This window comes from Mercenaria mercenaria, chromosome 3 (genome assembly GCF_021730395.1).
Source record: "Mercenaria mercenaria strain notata chromosome 3, MADL_Memer_1, whole genome shotgun sequence".
NCBI classification, from domain to species: Eukaryota; Metazoa; Mollusca; class Bivalvia; order Venerida; family Veneridae; genus Mercenaria; species Mercenaria mercenaria.
Window position 1 is genome coordinate 9,707,050 of NC_069363.1, and position 16,331 is coordinate 9,723,380.

The following is a 16,331-nucleotide window of genomic DNA, read 5'->3' on the forward strand; positions in this document are numbered from 1 at the left end:
TGTTTCTTGTTAACATACTATGTACATACAGTCTGCATATGCAATCTTGTGCGTGCCTGATCTACCAAACCCTTACACACAATTTAATGAAACTTCACACAAGTGATCAGTACCAACCCTAGTTGTGCATGGTGCATGTTACATTCTTTTAGATATATTCTGCATAGTTATGGGACTTTGTTTTTTGTTACTATACTGTATACATACAGTCTATATACATACAGTCCACATAATTATGCAATCTTGTGTGCGTCAAATTGCAATGTACTGTGTCAGTGCATGCGGGGGTACATTCATCACCTTTAGTGATAGCTCTAGTTTAACATATAGCCTGCTGGCGGCAAGTAATTCTGCCTTTGCAACCAGTGCCTGCACATCATGGTCTGCATTGTTCGCTATTCAGTCAGTAAATTTTCAGTGAAAAACCCTTCGAATAATAAATGGTATTGGCCAAATTGAATAAAGGACCAGTCCATTATAGAAATTTAGCAGGGTAAAGGTTAATAACATGTTTATAACAACATATTTGAACTAAGCGCCCATCAAGAAATATCATCATGACAAATGCTTTTAAGTATCATTATAATTAGTTATACTAGTTATACCGATCACCGTGGCCCAGTGGTTCAGGCATCCGCCTCGGGATCGGGAGGTCGAAGGATCGAGCCCTATGGGGAGCGTTCGTCCGGGGGACGTTTGTCATGGGACTCGTTCCGAAATGGCCGGTTCGTGAGCCGTGAGCTAGTTAAATGAATGGTTACCGACTTCTATCCGCCTGGCGTCTGGCATAGTGGTAGGAGTTGGGAGGTAAATGGTAAAGGTGTCTCATAAGCCAAATTGGCTGGCCCTTTCAATAGGGGTGACACTATAATAAACAAGACCTTTACCTTTATACTGAAAATTGAATTGACAATAAACCTGTGTTTTTATAATTCAGCAAATTTCCATAGATATCAAGGATTAGTTTCACAGGAAAAAGTTGAAATCATCACCTAGATTGAATATAACTGTATACGGGTTAAAAAAACGCCAAACATAATCACATTTCTTCTGGCTACCGTGAAATACATCGTTTTATGGGTCAAAAGAGAGTTAAGCCATGGTTTCTGTTTCAGTTGTAAGCTACTCCGGGCCATTTATCTTAGTTAAATTACCATTTTGCGGCTTTATAACAGTTATGCGATACCTCATTTTATATTGGAAGCCCCAATCTTGTTTAAATATTTAAGGATTTTTGCTCACATCTGTTACACGATTAAAGTGGAATATTACATTTGGCATATTTTCTATATCATAACTACTGAGTTACATATAATTTTATCTAAATATTGCCTTAAATGTTAAAGCGCGTATTGTTAAAGTCACGCGCTATTAAATCGGCATTTTACTATGCGGCGGTATGATCAAAGTAATCTGTAGGATCATAAGTAATATTACATGTTTAGGAATATAGCGTATTGTTTTTCATTATTTTTTATACATTAAATTTATTTTATGGCATGTATAGTGTGTGCCGGTAGTGTTAATTTTAACGTTGTCGTCTAATTTATCGGAATATTTGGATTTAGTATGTAAGTTAAATATTTTATGAACTAAGTTTTAGAATATTATGGTTATAAAGTATAAAGTGGTGCACAAAGGTCACGATATTTTACTTTCAGACAGTTGCAGATAAGCTGTTTTTTGTGTAAATGTTTACACAAATTCTTTTCAAGACGTTACGGTTTGTTTTTGCCAAAGAGAACGCATGTTTATGTAAAATTTTTCCCATCAAAAATGTATACAACTAATGGTAATTAGTAAATGTAGGTACAAAAAGTAGTCTGTAACATAGACAAGATTGTTGAGCTCGCTGTCAAAAGACATTCGATATCTTTTTTTCACCGGTTAAAGATAAACGGCCAATATTCAACTGTATATCTTTTACTAAATTTAGAACAGTTTAATGGCAATATGATCAACCATTAGATCAAATCTGATATGAAGCTGTTCAAGGAATAAGCACATAAACATATGTATCATAATCAAAAAGACATTTTGATTATAGGTAACAAGTCTTAAAGGAAAAAAAGAGAGAAAAAATACATCCTGAGATAATTACATTTCGTATGTTTAATGTGGGTTGGCTCATATTTGCCATTTTGAAAATTAAATATAGGAAAAACATTGAATGTCTTCATCTTTAAAAAAACGACAAGTTTAATAAACTAAAGTTGAGCAGATGACATTAATATATCATATCAATTCGATATTTCAGGTTTGCGTAGAAACAAGTTGTTTTAGCGCCGAAACTGTGGACCCTTCACAACTGTATGTAGAAGTGCCGCAATCAGTTGTTCACAGCTCCGAAAATACCACAGACGCTTCTGTTCCCGAATTGCCTGTGGCCATGCGGAGCTTGGAAGATATGAGCGGTGACATTCCAGCACAGTCTTGCAGTGCAAATAAAGCACCCGCAGTAACCGCGGTATTGCCTCCGGAGAAAGTCACTTGCAGTAGCAGACGACCGAGAGAGCCGAAAGAACAAGTAAATGTAAAAACACAAGAATTATCAAAGAAGCTTGTGAAAGCATTGACAGAAAAAATTATGAAGAGAATGAATCAAAAAGATCAACAGACTATAAGTGAAAAAACGGAACTGGAAACAGCAGTTTCAAATCTTCCTCCCGGTGGAAGAGAGGGTGTTTGTACAAATAACGTAGAGGATAAATATACATATATAACTGACAGTGCTGTTTTAAAAGACATATCTGTTGAAAAGAATCATGAGACTATATTAGAAAACCTACCTGTAACATTGCCTGTCATAGAGGCTGAAAGTTTGGACGCATCTCCCGTTCCCATGACAACATACTCATCGTCACATCTGACGTCATCAACAGCTCACACCTCATCATCTCCCCTGTCTCTTACCAAAGAAATAAAGACTGCACAAAACTGTACACAAACTCGTTTAGTGGATGCTCCGCAAACAATAGAAAGTGCTAGTGTGACGCGACGTGTGACTGTACCAATATTTAACAAAGACAGTGCGATTGCGCATGCGCAAACGCTTGAAACCAAACAATATGTAAGGCAGAACTCTGTCCCTGCTACAAACCAAAATGGTTATCAGACTAATAGTTCAAATAGTGCAGCAAACATATGCCATGCATCAAATGGTCCTCCCCCAGTGTATTATTTCCCTGATGTGAACTCTGGAGCCATTAGTATGTACCAAAACCCAGTTCGGTCCACCGTGGCTGCGACCTCTGATTGTGATATAATGCTGGAGAGATATATACAGCAACAAGCTCCTTACGTCCATGAAAATCCAAGTGGCAGAGGGCACGGTAAAGAAACTTACAGCCTTAAATCTCCTGACAGTGGCTTCTGTGAACCGTGTGTGTCTCCAAGGGAACCGAATCACGTGGTATGTGTAAACTAGTTTTATGTGAGAGCATTTTTGATGCACTCTTACGTTTAAATACCTAGATATAGATATCAGATTTCATGTTTTGCCGTGTAGGAAGATAGCAAACAAACAAAAGCTTTTCAATTTGAAACGATAATATCTTTTGTATAAAATTACACTATACAACACCATGTAAAGTCAATAGATTTATAGCGTAATGTAAAGTTGTTCATGTATTCACGTTGTTTTTACTTAAATATTTGGGAAGTGGTGAATAAAACAAAAACAAATTCATAATGTTTGATGTGATGGACATTTATTTTAAGCAATATTCTGAGGGCGTTGATCTCAAGCGATATCCAGACGGATCTGGCGACGAAGGTGATAAGCGTGGAGGCAAGGTTGCTAGGAGACGGAAGTCGGCACCACCGATGTACGTGAAACAGTACTGGCATCCGCTGGACAAACTGGCGAAATCTGGTATTACAAAATTGTAAGTGCTTATTGTTTACAAAGTATTTATAGAGCCATGTTATTCTATCTGTTCTTGTTCTTTCTCTTAAGACTTGTGCTTTAAGAGTACGACAGTTAAGAAAATAAGTTTCAAATGCAATGGAATACGTTAACTCGTTTCATGTTGAATTAAATGATGACGTTAATGTGCACATATTAAACTTGCAGTAACCGTGCATATAATATTTACAAAATCTTAATGCGAACTTAAATAAATCCTAATATGAAAATTAAATTTTGGATTTTTTTAAAGGGAGGAAGATCCCGCGGGTTACAAGTACTTCCTGGAATGTCCAATATCAACCACACAGAGGATTGAGGAGGACCGAATAACATATCTCAATAAAGGTAAGCGCAATAATACTCACGAATATAGTTTCTCAAACGAGTCATACAAGAAAGTGAACGTTTTTTTGTCATTTTTATAGAGCATTTAGTTTGTTTAACATTTTTATTCAATTTAAAGCAGTTTAGAGATATGAGTCATTTCATTAAAATGTAACTTTATTTTTTTTTCCAAAGAAAATTGTTGCATTTTAGTATTTTGTTTAACTACAATATTTTGTAATTACGAAAGTTGTAATTACGAAAGTATGTACCTTTATAGTATAATCAGAGTAAATATGGAGTCAAAATAATGTTTAAAGGCAGGCAACATCCCTTAACACGTCATCAAATAATTACTGTATCAGATTTAAAAAAAAGTCTTTAGTGTCCATTTGAATGATAAAGTTTAATGTTCTCGATTACCAAAAATATCGTCTATGAAAGAAACAACACAAGTAAATAATCACCAATAGCATTTCAAGTTTGATTTGGTAAACTACAACTTTTATTAACTCTAAAACGTTAATATTGTAAAATGTCGCCGTTTACGATGGTCTTCTAAAAGTGTACAAAAGTATCATGTTTTCCGTTAAGAGTGATACATAACAAATACATAAATATCCACGGTATGTATTGGTCCTACCACCTCAAATGACAGCTTTTTTTATAACAAAAGTCATATGTGAATGCAGTTCTACTTACGTAGTTAGTTTTTATATTTAGCTACGTTTTGATTAGGGTTTTCTACGTTTAAAAGTTAATACACAATGACAAAATATTCCAGTGAGAGATGTGCATAGTATATCTTTAATATTTATATAGGTCAGTATTACGGATTAACACTGGAACATGACGGACAACGAACTATAAAAAGCCAGACATTAAAGGTAAGAAGTTATATTTATGCATTTAAGTGTCTTTAGGTATTTTTTAAAAAAAAAACTTTCCCTCTTTAACATGCCTCATATAAACTGAAATTGCAGATGTGACTTAAAAACACACTCTCTGCCCAAATAGTAGTATATAATCTAACATTTCATTTTTGTAGACTATTGCTTTTGAAAATAAATATTCTAAATTGTTCAGTACAGATAGGAGAGGCTTTAGAAAACAGTTTAATGCCACCTACAGGATAGACTGAAAAGTCAAAGAATGTGTTATAAATATTATATAATTGAGCCGTGCCGTGAGAAAACCAACATAGTGCATTTGCGACCAGCATGGATCCATGCTGTTCGCTAACGGTTTCTCTAATTGCAGTAGGCTTTGAAAGCGAACGGCATGGATCCTGATCAGACTGCGCGGTCTGGACCCATGCTGGTCGCAAATGCAATATTTGTGTTGGTTTTCTCATGGTGCGGCTATCATATAACATGGACGTCTCATGCCTTTAGTTCTGAAGAAATATTAGGTCCGTTATGTTTTTTCCAGTCAGTAATTATGGTGGTGTTCAGAGAAGACAAACACCTAGAAGACGAAAGAAAATCTTGGGAATTCTGGCATAGCCGGCAACATAGTTACAAACAACGAGTTATTGATATAGGTATGTCAAGTCTGTTGCAGACTGCCTCAAAGTGTGCGGGAGTGTACCTACGACGAAAATATTTTAATACTCCTGCTGGCCGTTTGGTGACAATCGCACCACATAGCCAATAATCACACGAAGGCTACCATGGCTAAATATACTATTTTTTAGATATATTTCACTCTAATATTTCGATAATTCACTGAAAAAGATGCTATAAATATCACATCTTAGCAACAGTCGGTGTAGTGTTCATCCAGATGCCACTGTATTTTTGTCTAAAAAGGCTCTTTGTAGGCCCCACTATTTTCCGACTGACCACTTTGATTAGCCCATCAATATAAAAAAAAAATGGTGCTAATTTTAGTAACATACATATTAAAGGCTGTTACTTTTCGCAAAACACATTTTTCACGTGCACGGTATGATTAATTGATATTCATTAATTCTCCATGATGATCTTCATGTAATGAAAGATAAACGACGCCATGGTGCTACACTGACTGTAATAGGATTTCAGAATGATTTTCTCAAAGGTTGAATGTTCAATATTCACCTTTATCGCATAGTGCGGCAATTTTCCTTTGATCTTTACAGCATGTTATACATAGTAACACACATTATTACTACAAAACTGTGCTGATATCTTACAAAACTGTTGCGATATATATCAACACGGAAATCTCTATGGAGTTTCATAAGAAAAAAAGTGTTCCGATATATATCAGCACAGTAAAACTGTTCCGATATATATCGGAACACTTTTTCTCTATTGAGGTCCTATCAAGGGGGTATAATTTTTTCCTTTCAAAGAAAACATGATTTTAGCTCCAATTTACAGTTCACAGAGAAAGAATTGTCACAAACACCTACATTTATAAAGTAAAAGAATAAATAAACTAGAATATTTCAAACTTGATAGTTATTGCCAAATTCAGAAATACATGAAATATATGAAATTCTGAGATTTCTCAAATGTTTCTTTTTCTTTGATTTTTTTTACAAACAAAACAACAAGTTTTACAGTATGTCTGGCCAATGAAATGCAAAGATTTAAAACCAATGCAGAAATTTGTTGGGTACTTTTATCTGGGGAACACATTTTCTAAAACAGAAGTTTTAGTGTTTCAGTCAGCGAGGCGCAGAAAGGGAATCAAAATAGTAAAAATAATAATAAACAAATTTAAATGAAAATAATATATAAATTTTAATGATAAACTATGCGATAAAACAGTTATAATATGTAGTGCTCGTGTGTTACCAGGATATATCAGAGCTAGGGGTACATCTCGTTATTTTTCTCTTCACATATCTGTCTCGGCCTACCGGCCTCGACGATATGTGCAGAGAAAAATACCCTCGATGTACCCCTAGCTCTGATATATCCTGGTAACACACTCTCACACATACTATAACTATTACTAATTACACTACCCATTCACGCTTCATCTGTATGCTTTATTTCAAATGATACAAAACTACTAAACTGTTATCATTTTCCCCCAACAGACACCAAAAACAGTATAAACATAGGCCCTAACTGCACCGAAGAGATAGCATACAATGCTGTTGCAGTGAAATGGAATCCACGTGACTCCCCAGTGAAGGTAAGCTAAAGCTCTGGTCTTGATAAGGCGCCATCTTTTGGTACACACGCTGACTGTCTGTTCGTCTTCGGACACCTTCCAGTGTCAGGTCATAACAATGTTATTCATATCTGAATTTTGACTACACTTCATTCATGTATGTTAACTTTTAATAATGGCCAACCATTCAATATCTAGGTCGGAAGTTGTCAACGGTGAAATAACTTTAGTACTTCCATATCCTGGCCACAGCTTAGATGAGATTTTTATAATATTGTTCAGAGTTTTTACTGAAACGAAAAGGTTGTATTTTCAAAAATACATATCGATTTTTGTAGATAAATCTAAAATCGACTTGAAAGAGAGCAGTGATTCATGATAAAATCCAAAAACAAAGAGTAAAATATCGTTTACGCTTGTCTATCTTTTTTTTCTCCATAAATGAAATACTTCAGCCTACAGTTTCGTAACGTTTTTCCGTTTACAGTAAGTTTTTATGACATTTACCTCATTTTTTACAGGTGAATATTGCGGTACACTGTTTAAGTACAGATTTTAGTAATCAAAAAGGCGTAAAGGTAAGACCTATATGTATAAAATATACATAAAACATTTGTCGGACGATTTTTTACAGTAATGATAAATATATGATCGGAATATATACTGCAAGATAAAGTTGTCGTTTATACATTTTGTAAATGAATAGACTTACAAACTAAACACGGACGTTTTAAACAATGGATATGGAATTGTATGATTTACAACACAGCTCAGTATTCAACACATTACTTTTTGATCCATTCTTGTACTTAGAAATTCGTTTTCATGACGTAAAGTTAGATTATAATGACTTTCCTTTTGGGGTTTCTTGTTAACTGTTTTCTTCCTTCAGTAATATTTGCTCTAGCAATTACATGTTTATACGAAATTTCATATAGGGCCTGCCTCTACATGTACAAGTGGACACTTACGAGAACTCAACCAAAGATGCTTTCCCTATCAGCAGAGGATACTGTCAGATAAAGGTCTTTTGCGATAAGGTAGGGCGCTCAGATGTCACAACAGTGTCATTTTAGATTTATTACAAGAAAATTAGTGAGAAAATGATATTTACATTACTTCAGTTTGACTTCATCTATAACCGCAATTTCCAATAAAACATCCCCAAATTTCACTACTTTCCCTTCGAGCTCATGTCGTCACGTTAGGTAGTTCTCCACTCGGCTTACAGAGGGAGGTGGTGGTATATAGGTGCCAGCCTGCACCACCTGATATGATAGCTAATGGGGCACCTGAGGTCTTTCCCACCATGAGTATAGATGGAACTTCACCGTATGACCTGAAATTTGTCGATGTGACTGAAATCCAGTCGATCAAAAATAAGTTATAGCAAGAAGCTTCAAACTCGAGTAATATAGTTAAAATGCACTTTTTTTTTAACATATATGCCTTAATTCCCAGGGCGCCGAAAGGAAAATACGAGATGAAGAAAGGAGGAAACAGTGCAGGGTGAGCAAGACAGAGACTCAACCAGGAACCAAAGGTAAGGTAACAGGGATGATATATATGCCATTCTTTGAAATAATACGCCCCTGTTAGTTATAAGAAACTTCATTGATGCGAACTCATTCCATTGAACTCACCAATACGCGTATTGAATGTAATGTATAGCGACATTGAAAATAACACCGGGAAAGAGAACCCAAAACATATTTGTGATATGTATTACAACTGGTTAAAATTGACAACGTAATATATTTCTGTGTATTTTCTACAAAAAAGTGAGTCAGTGTTTACATTACATACGTAACTTACATGTCTCAGCTTAGACAATAAAGATTGCCTTAGATATGCAAGGGACATGACGGGACCCACACCGGTCGTATGGACCCTTAGATTAATTGAAAAATATCAAACAATGTCTTTTTTGATAATGTTAAATGATTTGTTTTACTTTCACAGCTCTCAGGAGGCGCCACGAGGAGGTATATCACGAAGCGCTAGACAAATCGGAATTTTACCCCGTGGCGGACCTTCAGTCTCAGCCTATACTGTTTACACCCACATTCGAAAGCGATGACTCCGCTAGGGTAAGTAGTACCAGAAGAGAAGATACGAAAAGTATATTCTTTTGTAGGTGAATGTATTTGTATTTAAGTCTTCAACAGTAAACACCAATTTCGGTTCGTGTTCAACTACATTTTAGATTAACTGAAATGATATAACTCAACGTAATATTCCTTTACAAAATATTATTAAATTTTTTATAGTAGTGAACAATAAAATGATATTTTAAGGACAGTTGACAGCAATACTGCTAATGAATGAATACAGTATACATCGAAGCAGTTGGTGAATGTTTAAGTTTTGAATAATTCCAACGTGACGTTGTTAGTGGAGATTGTTTTGATTATGTAACATAGTTTTCAGACAATGAGATTTTTTTTCTTTACAGCCAAGTCCTGTTAATTTGTCAATTACAGACGAAGACGGAAGTTCAAGGTAATGAATGATTAAATCTAAATTAATTATTGTTTTCGTAAGACATTTACAGGGTATAGCTACTGAAACTACAGTTTTTATTTTGGAAAAAAGACTTACTGGTGTTGTTACATACGTAAGCTATCCACCTGACTTCTGGTGTTAGTTCTACCAACATGACCAAGGTGCCTGCCCAAACTGAAATAATTAATTGGCACCTACGGTCTTCCTCCACCATCAAATATGGCATGAACTGTGCGTGTATGATTTATAACACAGCAAAGAGCAAGCAACAAAAACATTTCTAGAGAAATATGTCTAATGATATATTTTGTATATTCTTATTTAATTCTAACAGAAGTAAAACTGCCAGTGCGTTTATGTATTTTACAGATTGTCATTAATGCTAGAGTAATTTATGTACATGTGTTGAATTTTTTACTCTTTTCCAGTATAACGAGCAGCGTTGACCATTATGACAGTGCTGAAGATGGGATAAGCCCAGCAGCCAAACGACCTCGCACAGATCACTACACTCCATATCAAACATTTTCAAATAGTAAGTACCATTAAAGAAAACTACATCTGTAACACAAAAGCCATGCGATATCATAAAATAAAACATTGTTTACATCTGAGAAGAATATTAAGATTATTTGAACCAGTCCATACGGAAAAACAACAACAAAGGAACAACATAAATACCAAGGAAGCTCTGAGCTTCTGAATACAGTGTACATGTATCTCTGGTGTTGGTCTCTGTATTTGTAGAACGGTACATACAGTCAAACGTCCAAAGATTCTAATTTTGTTGAGTTACTTATAACGAAGTTTTTGACCATGTTTCAGTACAGAAAATTAGTTCGTTTCAGTAAAGAATGCTAAAATTAGTGCAATTGCAGAAAAGTCCAATGGGAAAATAAAAATTCCACGGGAAATCTAAAATGTGTTGATATTATAACACAAATATAACATTCAAACGGGTAGTGCAGTTTGTGAAAGTTTCAGATGTGTAAAGTTAATCCATAGAATGTTTCCATTAGCCTGCTGGTGGCAAGTGATTTTGCCTTTGCGACCAGTTCCAGACCAAGATCAGCCTACAAATCCATGCAGGATGGTCATAGTCAGCACTGCTCGTTATTAGGTCAGTAAATTTTCAATGAACACCCCTTCGAATAATAAATGGTACTGTCCAAATTGAATGATAGACAAGTCTGTCTTAGAAATATAGCAGGATAAGGACTTGTGTTTTACCGAAAAATATTAATATCTTAAATTATTAAGTTATGATATTCTGTTCCATTTCAGTTCTGCTGTATGTTAGAGAGAAACATGAAGTTGTCTTCACTGCTGTCATGTTAAGATCTCCTACCTTACATGGACTTTTACAAGCGGTAAGTAATTTTCAAATGTGTTACCTCCGTCAGTAGTTTGCCTACATAGAAGCAAATCGGTTTGAGGGGAGTCAAGCAGCGCTTTAAATACTTATGTATTGTGCTTGTAATGATATCAGTAGAAATATTAAGTTCTTTAGAAAATGTGCCTCATTTTGAAATTAAGTGTAGCCCTGTTTATATGCAATGTTGTACAACAGTGTCCCACTGTATTCTATTATTTGTTTGTGTGTTTACTTGTATAATGGTCACATACACTGCTACAAAGGTCCCCGTTTGTTGGGTCTGTATTCTTGGAACGTGGTGTCTCCTTTGGAGCATTGTCCTTGTTTGTTTTTCAGTGTAACCAGCAGTCATAATACGTTATCAGTCTCCTACTCGTTTAAAACAAATGTCTGGAATTATACGATGGCGCCGCAATCATTTTGTCGTTCTTTCCGTCCATACTTGTGTCCGGTCATCAACTTTGCCATCCGTCAGAGGATTTGATATTTACTTGGCACAATATTTGTTCTGTAATCAGACAACGCGTCATGCTCAACATTAGGACCCTAAATTTAAAGGCCACATGTCACACTTGGAGGTCAACTGTCATAAATGTTCCCAATGGTTAGACGATATGTTATGTATAAAATTCAGTAGGTCAAGGCCAAACTTTGAGGTCAAAGGTGAACAAACTTTTTTCTTGTCCGTCTGTAACAACCTGCCATCACGGGATTTTTTAATATTACTTGACAGAGCTATTCCCCATAATGAGACTATCTGTCCTATCTGTCCTGCGCAATACGGATACCCTAATGTCAAAGATCAAGATCACTCTTGGAGGCCCAGTGTCGACATATATGTTGATAAATAAAAGCAATTAACAACTATAGATTTTTAGGTATGCAAAATTTGAATGCAAACATTTTGTGTTGTAACATAATTATAATCTATACATAACATTATATCTATATACATCACTAAGCAGTGGACAACTTCAGGTTCATACATCAGCTGAAATAGTCACCTTCAAGTTTAGGATTCTGTATAGCTGTATAGCATGACAATATTTTATTTACTTGTTAAAATATTTGAGCCTTGTTATATAGAAAACTATATGTATTTTGTTGTTTGTTTGTTTGTATGGTGCATGATACATGAATTAACATACGTGTTGCAGACATAACAACAATGTTGATATTTGTGTGTAACATGTTTGTTATTTGTGCTTAACATGTTTGTTATTTGTGTGTAACATGGTTGTTATTTGTGTGTGTAACATGTTTGTTATTTGTGTGTAACATGGTTGTTATTTGTGTGTGTAACATGTTTGTTATTTGTGCTTAACATGTTTTCTATTTGTGTGTAACATGTTTGTTATTTGTGTGAAGCATGATTGTTATTTGTGCTTAACATGTTTTCTATTTGTGTGTAACATGTTTGTTATTTGTATGTAACATGGTTGTTATTTGTGTTTTCAGGTTGAAGAGAAGTATAATGTTCCCATGTCGAAAATCAAACATTCATATAAACGCTCAAAGAAAGGGTAAGTATTTACATTCTTATTGGATTAATTGTTTTTGGAAATGCTTTAAGTATCAAATTGCATAAGAGCAGAAATACAAAATGCTATGAATTGGAATGAAATTTCCCTGTTGATAGAGTTTGAATAATAAAATCAGACATACATTTTAACCAAACGGTTGAAATATTACAATTGCAATTGTTGTCAACCTTGTCATAAGTATTTTCAAAAATGTTATATACAGACATATTGAAACGTTAACGTTATGACGTCTGTTTTCAACACAGCCTGTATGCATTACAATGAAAATCAAATGATTTTCAATTAAATCATAACATATTTTGTTTTATTTTTCAGAATCCTAGTACGCATGGATGACAATATAATTCGTCATTATTCACATGAATCAACGTTTATCATTGAACTGAAGAAGAAAGACGATGGTTATGAATTAATTCTCACAGAAATTGACCCTTGCTGACAAAATCTATGAAAGTGTCGTCTGCCGCAGACGGATCTACATTCCAGCTCGATAATTTGGCGCCACTAAGTAGCTTACATTACTTCCGGGTCATTGGTGTGTTATTTGAACAACACTTGAGGCTCTGTGAAGATTTCTTGAACATTTCTTCTACAATATTATCCATGCAGAATAAATCAGAAATACAAGAAAGAACCCAATACGGATTGTATATAGTTGAAGGGACCGAGCACAGTGTCCGTATGGAGCATTCCTGCATATCAGCGGTCGACCATAGTTCCTTGGTAGTTCGTATTGTGGGCTGTATAGAATCTTTGACGAATGGAAATGAGTACTCACATTTTGATAATTTCAAATACTTGTTTGGAATTGTACACTATAACGGAATAAACAGCAGTATCTACATGGAAGCTGTCTATTATGTATATAGAGATGATCAAAGACATGTTCACGGGTTGATCGCCGTGAATAGTAGTGTTCAAGAGGGAACTTTATAAAGTGCTACAGAAGATGGTGCTTGTATAAATACCATATTTGCGTTCTATGATAAAAGAACATTGTAAAATTACCATCAGTGCATTCTTTGATATTAAGTTTTTGTAAATAGGAATGAAATGATTTCGCCTTTTGAAATGTTAGATGGACAAGAGAAATCTTAAGTTGTAGCATAATAGTTTAAATGAATACACTGTTGCGACATATATAGCATTTATAGCCTTCTATATTGGCTAAACGCATTGTAAACCATGACGTACTTCGTACATTTAGCTGTATTTCATGTTGAGAGCATAGTTCAAAGAGCTAATGTTGTATTAGATAACTTTACTGCTGTTTTGTTTACAGAAGAACATTCCCGATTGTTGTTGTTGTTTTCTAGATGTATATATTTTATATATTTTGATATTTTTACATAGGATGACCGTCCATTACTTGAACATTCCAGTTAGATATATAGCATATGTCAACATGTTTAGGAAGCTAGTTATCTTCACAAAAGTTATTACCTTTCATATTTTAAAACGCATAACCAGAGATATGATATATTTAAAATTACTTAAAAGTAGTTTCTTAAATGGTAATAGATTAAGATAGCGATAAGCTGAACTAAATGAAAAAATGGTATTTGTGTGAGAGAGAGAGAGAGATCCTTATTTTATTACATGAAGAAACTTTGCGATTGAATTTCTTACATTAATATTTAGAGCTAACTTACCAAAACTATTTATTGCATGAAAAGATACAGAAAGGACCTTTTAATACAATGACATGCATAATTTCCATTCTGTGCAGTGACTTACTTTTTCAGATTATGGTGCCTTATTTCATGCATTTGCAAGAGGTCACTCAGTGCTTAAATATTTAGTCATTTTGTGATTGGTATAGAAAGAAAAAACGCTAGCGCGATTCATGCATTTGCAAAACATTCCAATGTTGTGTATACCCGTCTACGAAAAAATAGCATTAAACAATTAGATGCAAGGCTTATATAGTTTTATACAAGCCTAATAAAGGGTAACAGTTTTTGTGACAAAATACAATCAGTTCATTGAAACTTTACTTTTCAATCTCATGTTACTCACGCTCTTGTGACTTCGAGAGATCCGAATACAATAACGAAGCTTAACACATTTTCATCAGTTCATTTTTTTACTAAAAGGTTTATACGGTCCTACTCATTTAAATATTTTTGCAGGTAAAATATACCCAAACATGTTTTTAATTCAGGCATTTAAGTGTTTCAGATGCAGTGGATTAATTTAATATCAAAATGATGGATTTCATTTGTTTTTAGACACAACATTTTAATTGTATTCACTTAATTATTGCAACAAAAAGAACTACGTTTGTATTAATGTTTGTTTGCAAAACTAAAGAAAGTAAAATTGATATTTCTGCAGTCCTAAAATGATGCCGACTGTCGCCATTTTCAGACATTTTCTTTCTACAGCAGTCAAGTTGAAATTCTTTCCCAGAGTTTATACGTTGACTACCATATAAAATCAAATATCATTTGAAGTTTAACTGTCCGTTAAGACTACGTGGCGCATCATCCAAGTTCAGCAGAACGTATTCAATTGATTCCCATCTCATGTACAGTTGGTATATGCAAATGTAATAATGTTGTCAATAACATGTTTCTAGTCAAAAATGATCATCGAAAGTTTCAATACTGGCCCTCTCATTACTTTTGTCAGAATTTTCATTCATAATATTTCTTTTTTTGTCTGTACTGTATTGTACAAAGATAATTGTACTTGTAACATTTTATGGGGTATTACGTGATGTATGTTTTGTAATGCATAGTCGTTTCATAAAATACTTCCGAATGTATTAAAAAATTAACATATTTCAAATGATGTGACTGACTTGTATTTAAAACTTCATTTATACAGAATGTGACATTTTATTCTATAATTTTCAGAGATTCTTTATTTGTAAATATATAGTTTCTTTACTTCTTAGAAGTTTAATGAAAAGATCCGAAAGTATCGAATATTATTCACAAGCTGCTGAATAACTTACTGTCGTCTGCTAACGTGATACTAGCATATTTAATTTTGAAAGAGGCAAATGAAACTTGTATATTACATGTTAGATATAAAAATGGTTCAAAAGATATACACATTTAAGAAAGAAATATGTATATTGTTGTGTGTTCTGTTGTTGTTTTTGATATTACATAATTTATGTTTCATACAATAGCAATAAATGACAAAAATAAATAGAATCGTTCTGACTTGCTCGTTTTAATTGACGGTAAAAGTATTTAAATGCTGAGCTGATGTTCGAAATTGGTGACAAATTGACCCATCATGAAAGTAGTTGGAAGCTGAAGCGAATGCTGATATATTGGGGCCCTATGTGAATCATGATAAAATTGACATCTATGAAAGTTAGATTTGATCGCTGATTTCGAATCACTTGCCCCTTGTCTGTGTGAGTTCAAACTCCGCTCATAGCCATGTGAAGGAGCAAACTAAAAGAATGGGAGACCTGTTCATGCTCAGAGGTGTTACTGGGGACTTCAACGACAACAAAAAGCTTGAGTGTTGCATGTGTAGGAAGTTAGCTAGACAATCGACAATCGACATTCGCCGTTTACATAGAAAAAAAAACCCTGTC

At 34.3% G+C, this 16,331-nt stretch overlaps 1 protein-coding gene across 3 annotated transcripts in view; it reads left to right on the plus strand.

Moving 5' to 3' along the window:
* The window catches only part of LOC123523670 (uncharacterized), an 80,903-nt gene extending 64,958 nt beyond the window's left edge, over positions 1-15,945 (plus strand). For all 3 annotated transcript variants that reach the window (XM_053537833.1, XM_053537835.1, XM_053537834.1), the window contains 15 exons: positions 2,258-3,412; positions 3,721-3,887; positions 4,161-4,255; positions 5,057-5,121; positions 5,666-5,777; positions 7,269-7,366; positions 7,867-7,923; positions 8,284-8,385; positions 8,807-8,888; positions 9,308-9,435; positions 9,801-9,847; positions 10,279-10,385; positions 11,135-11,220; positions 12,684-12,748; positions 13,085-15,945. In XM_053537833.1, coding sequence (XP_053393808.1) covers positions 2,258-3,412; positions 3,721-3,887; positions 4,161-4,255; positions 5,057-5,121; positions 5,666-5,777; positions 7,269-7,366; positions 7,867-7,923; positions 8,284-8,385; positions 8,807-8,888; positions 9,308-9,435; positions 9,801-9,847; positions 10,279-10,385; positions 11,135-11,220; positions 12,684-12,748; positions 13,085-13,208 — 2,490 coding nt within the window. In that variant the 3' untranslated portion in view covers positions 13,209-15,945. The remainder of the gene's footprint in view (positions 1-2,257; positions 3,413-3,720; positions 3,888-4,160; positions 4,256-5,056; positions 5,122-5,665; positions 5,778-7,268; positions 7,367-7,866; positions 7,924-8,283; positions 8,386-8,806; positions 8,889-9,307; positions 9,436-9,800; positions 9,848-10,278; positions 10,386-11,134; positions 11,221-12,683; positions 12,749-13,084) is intronic.
* Positions 15,946-16,331: the final 386 nt, after the last annotated feature.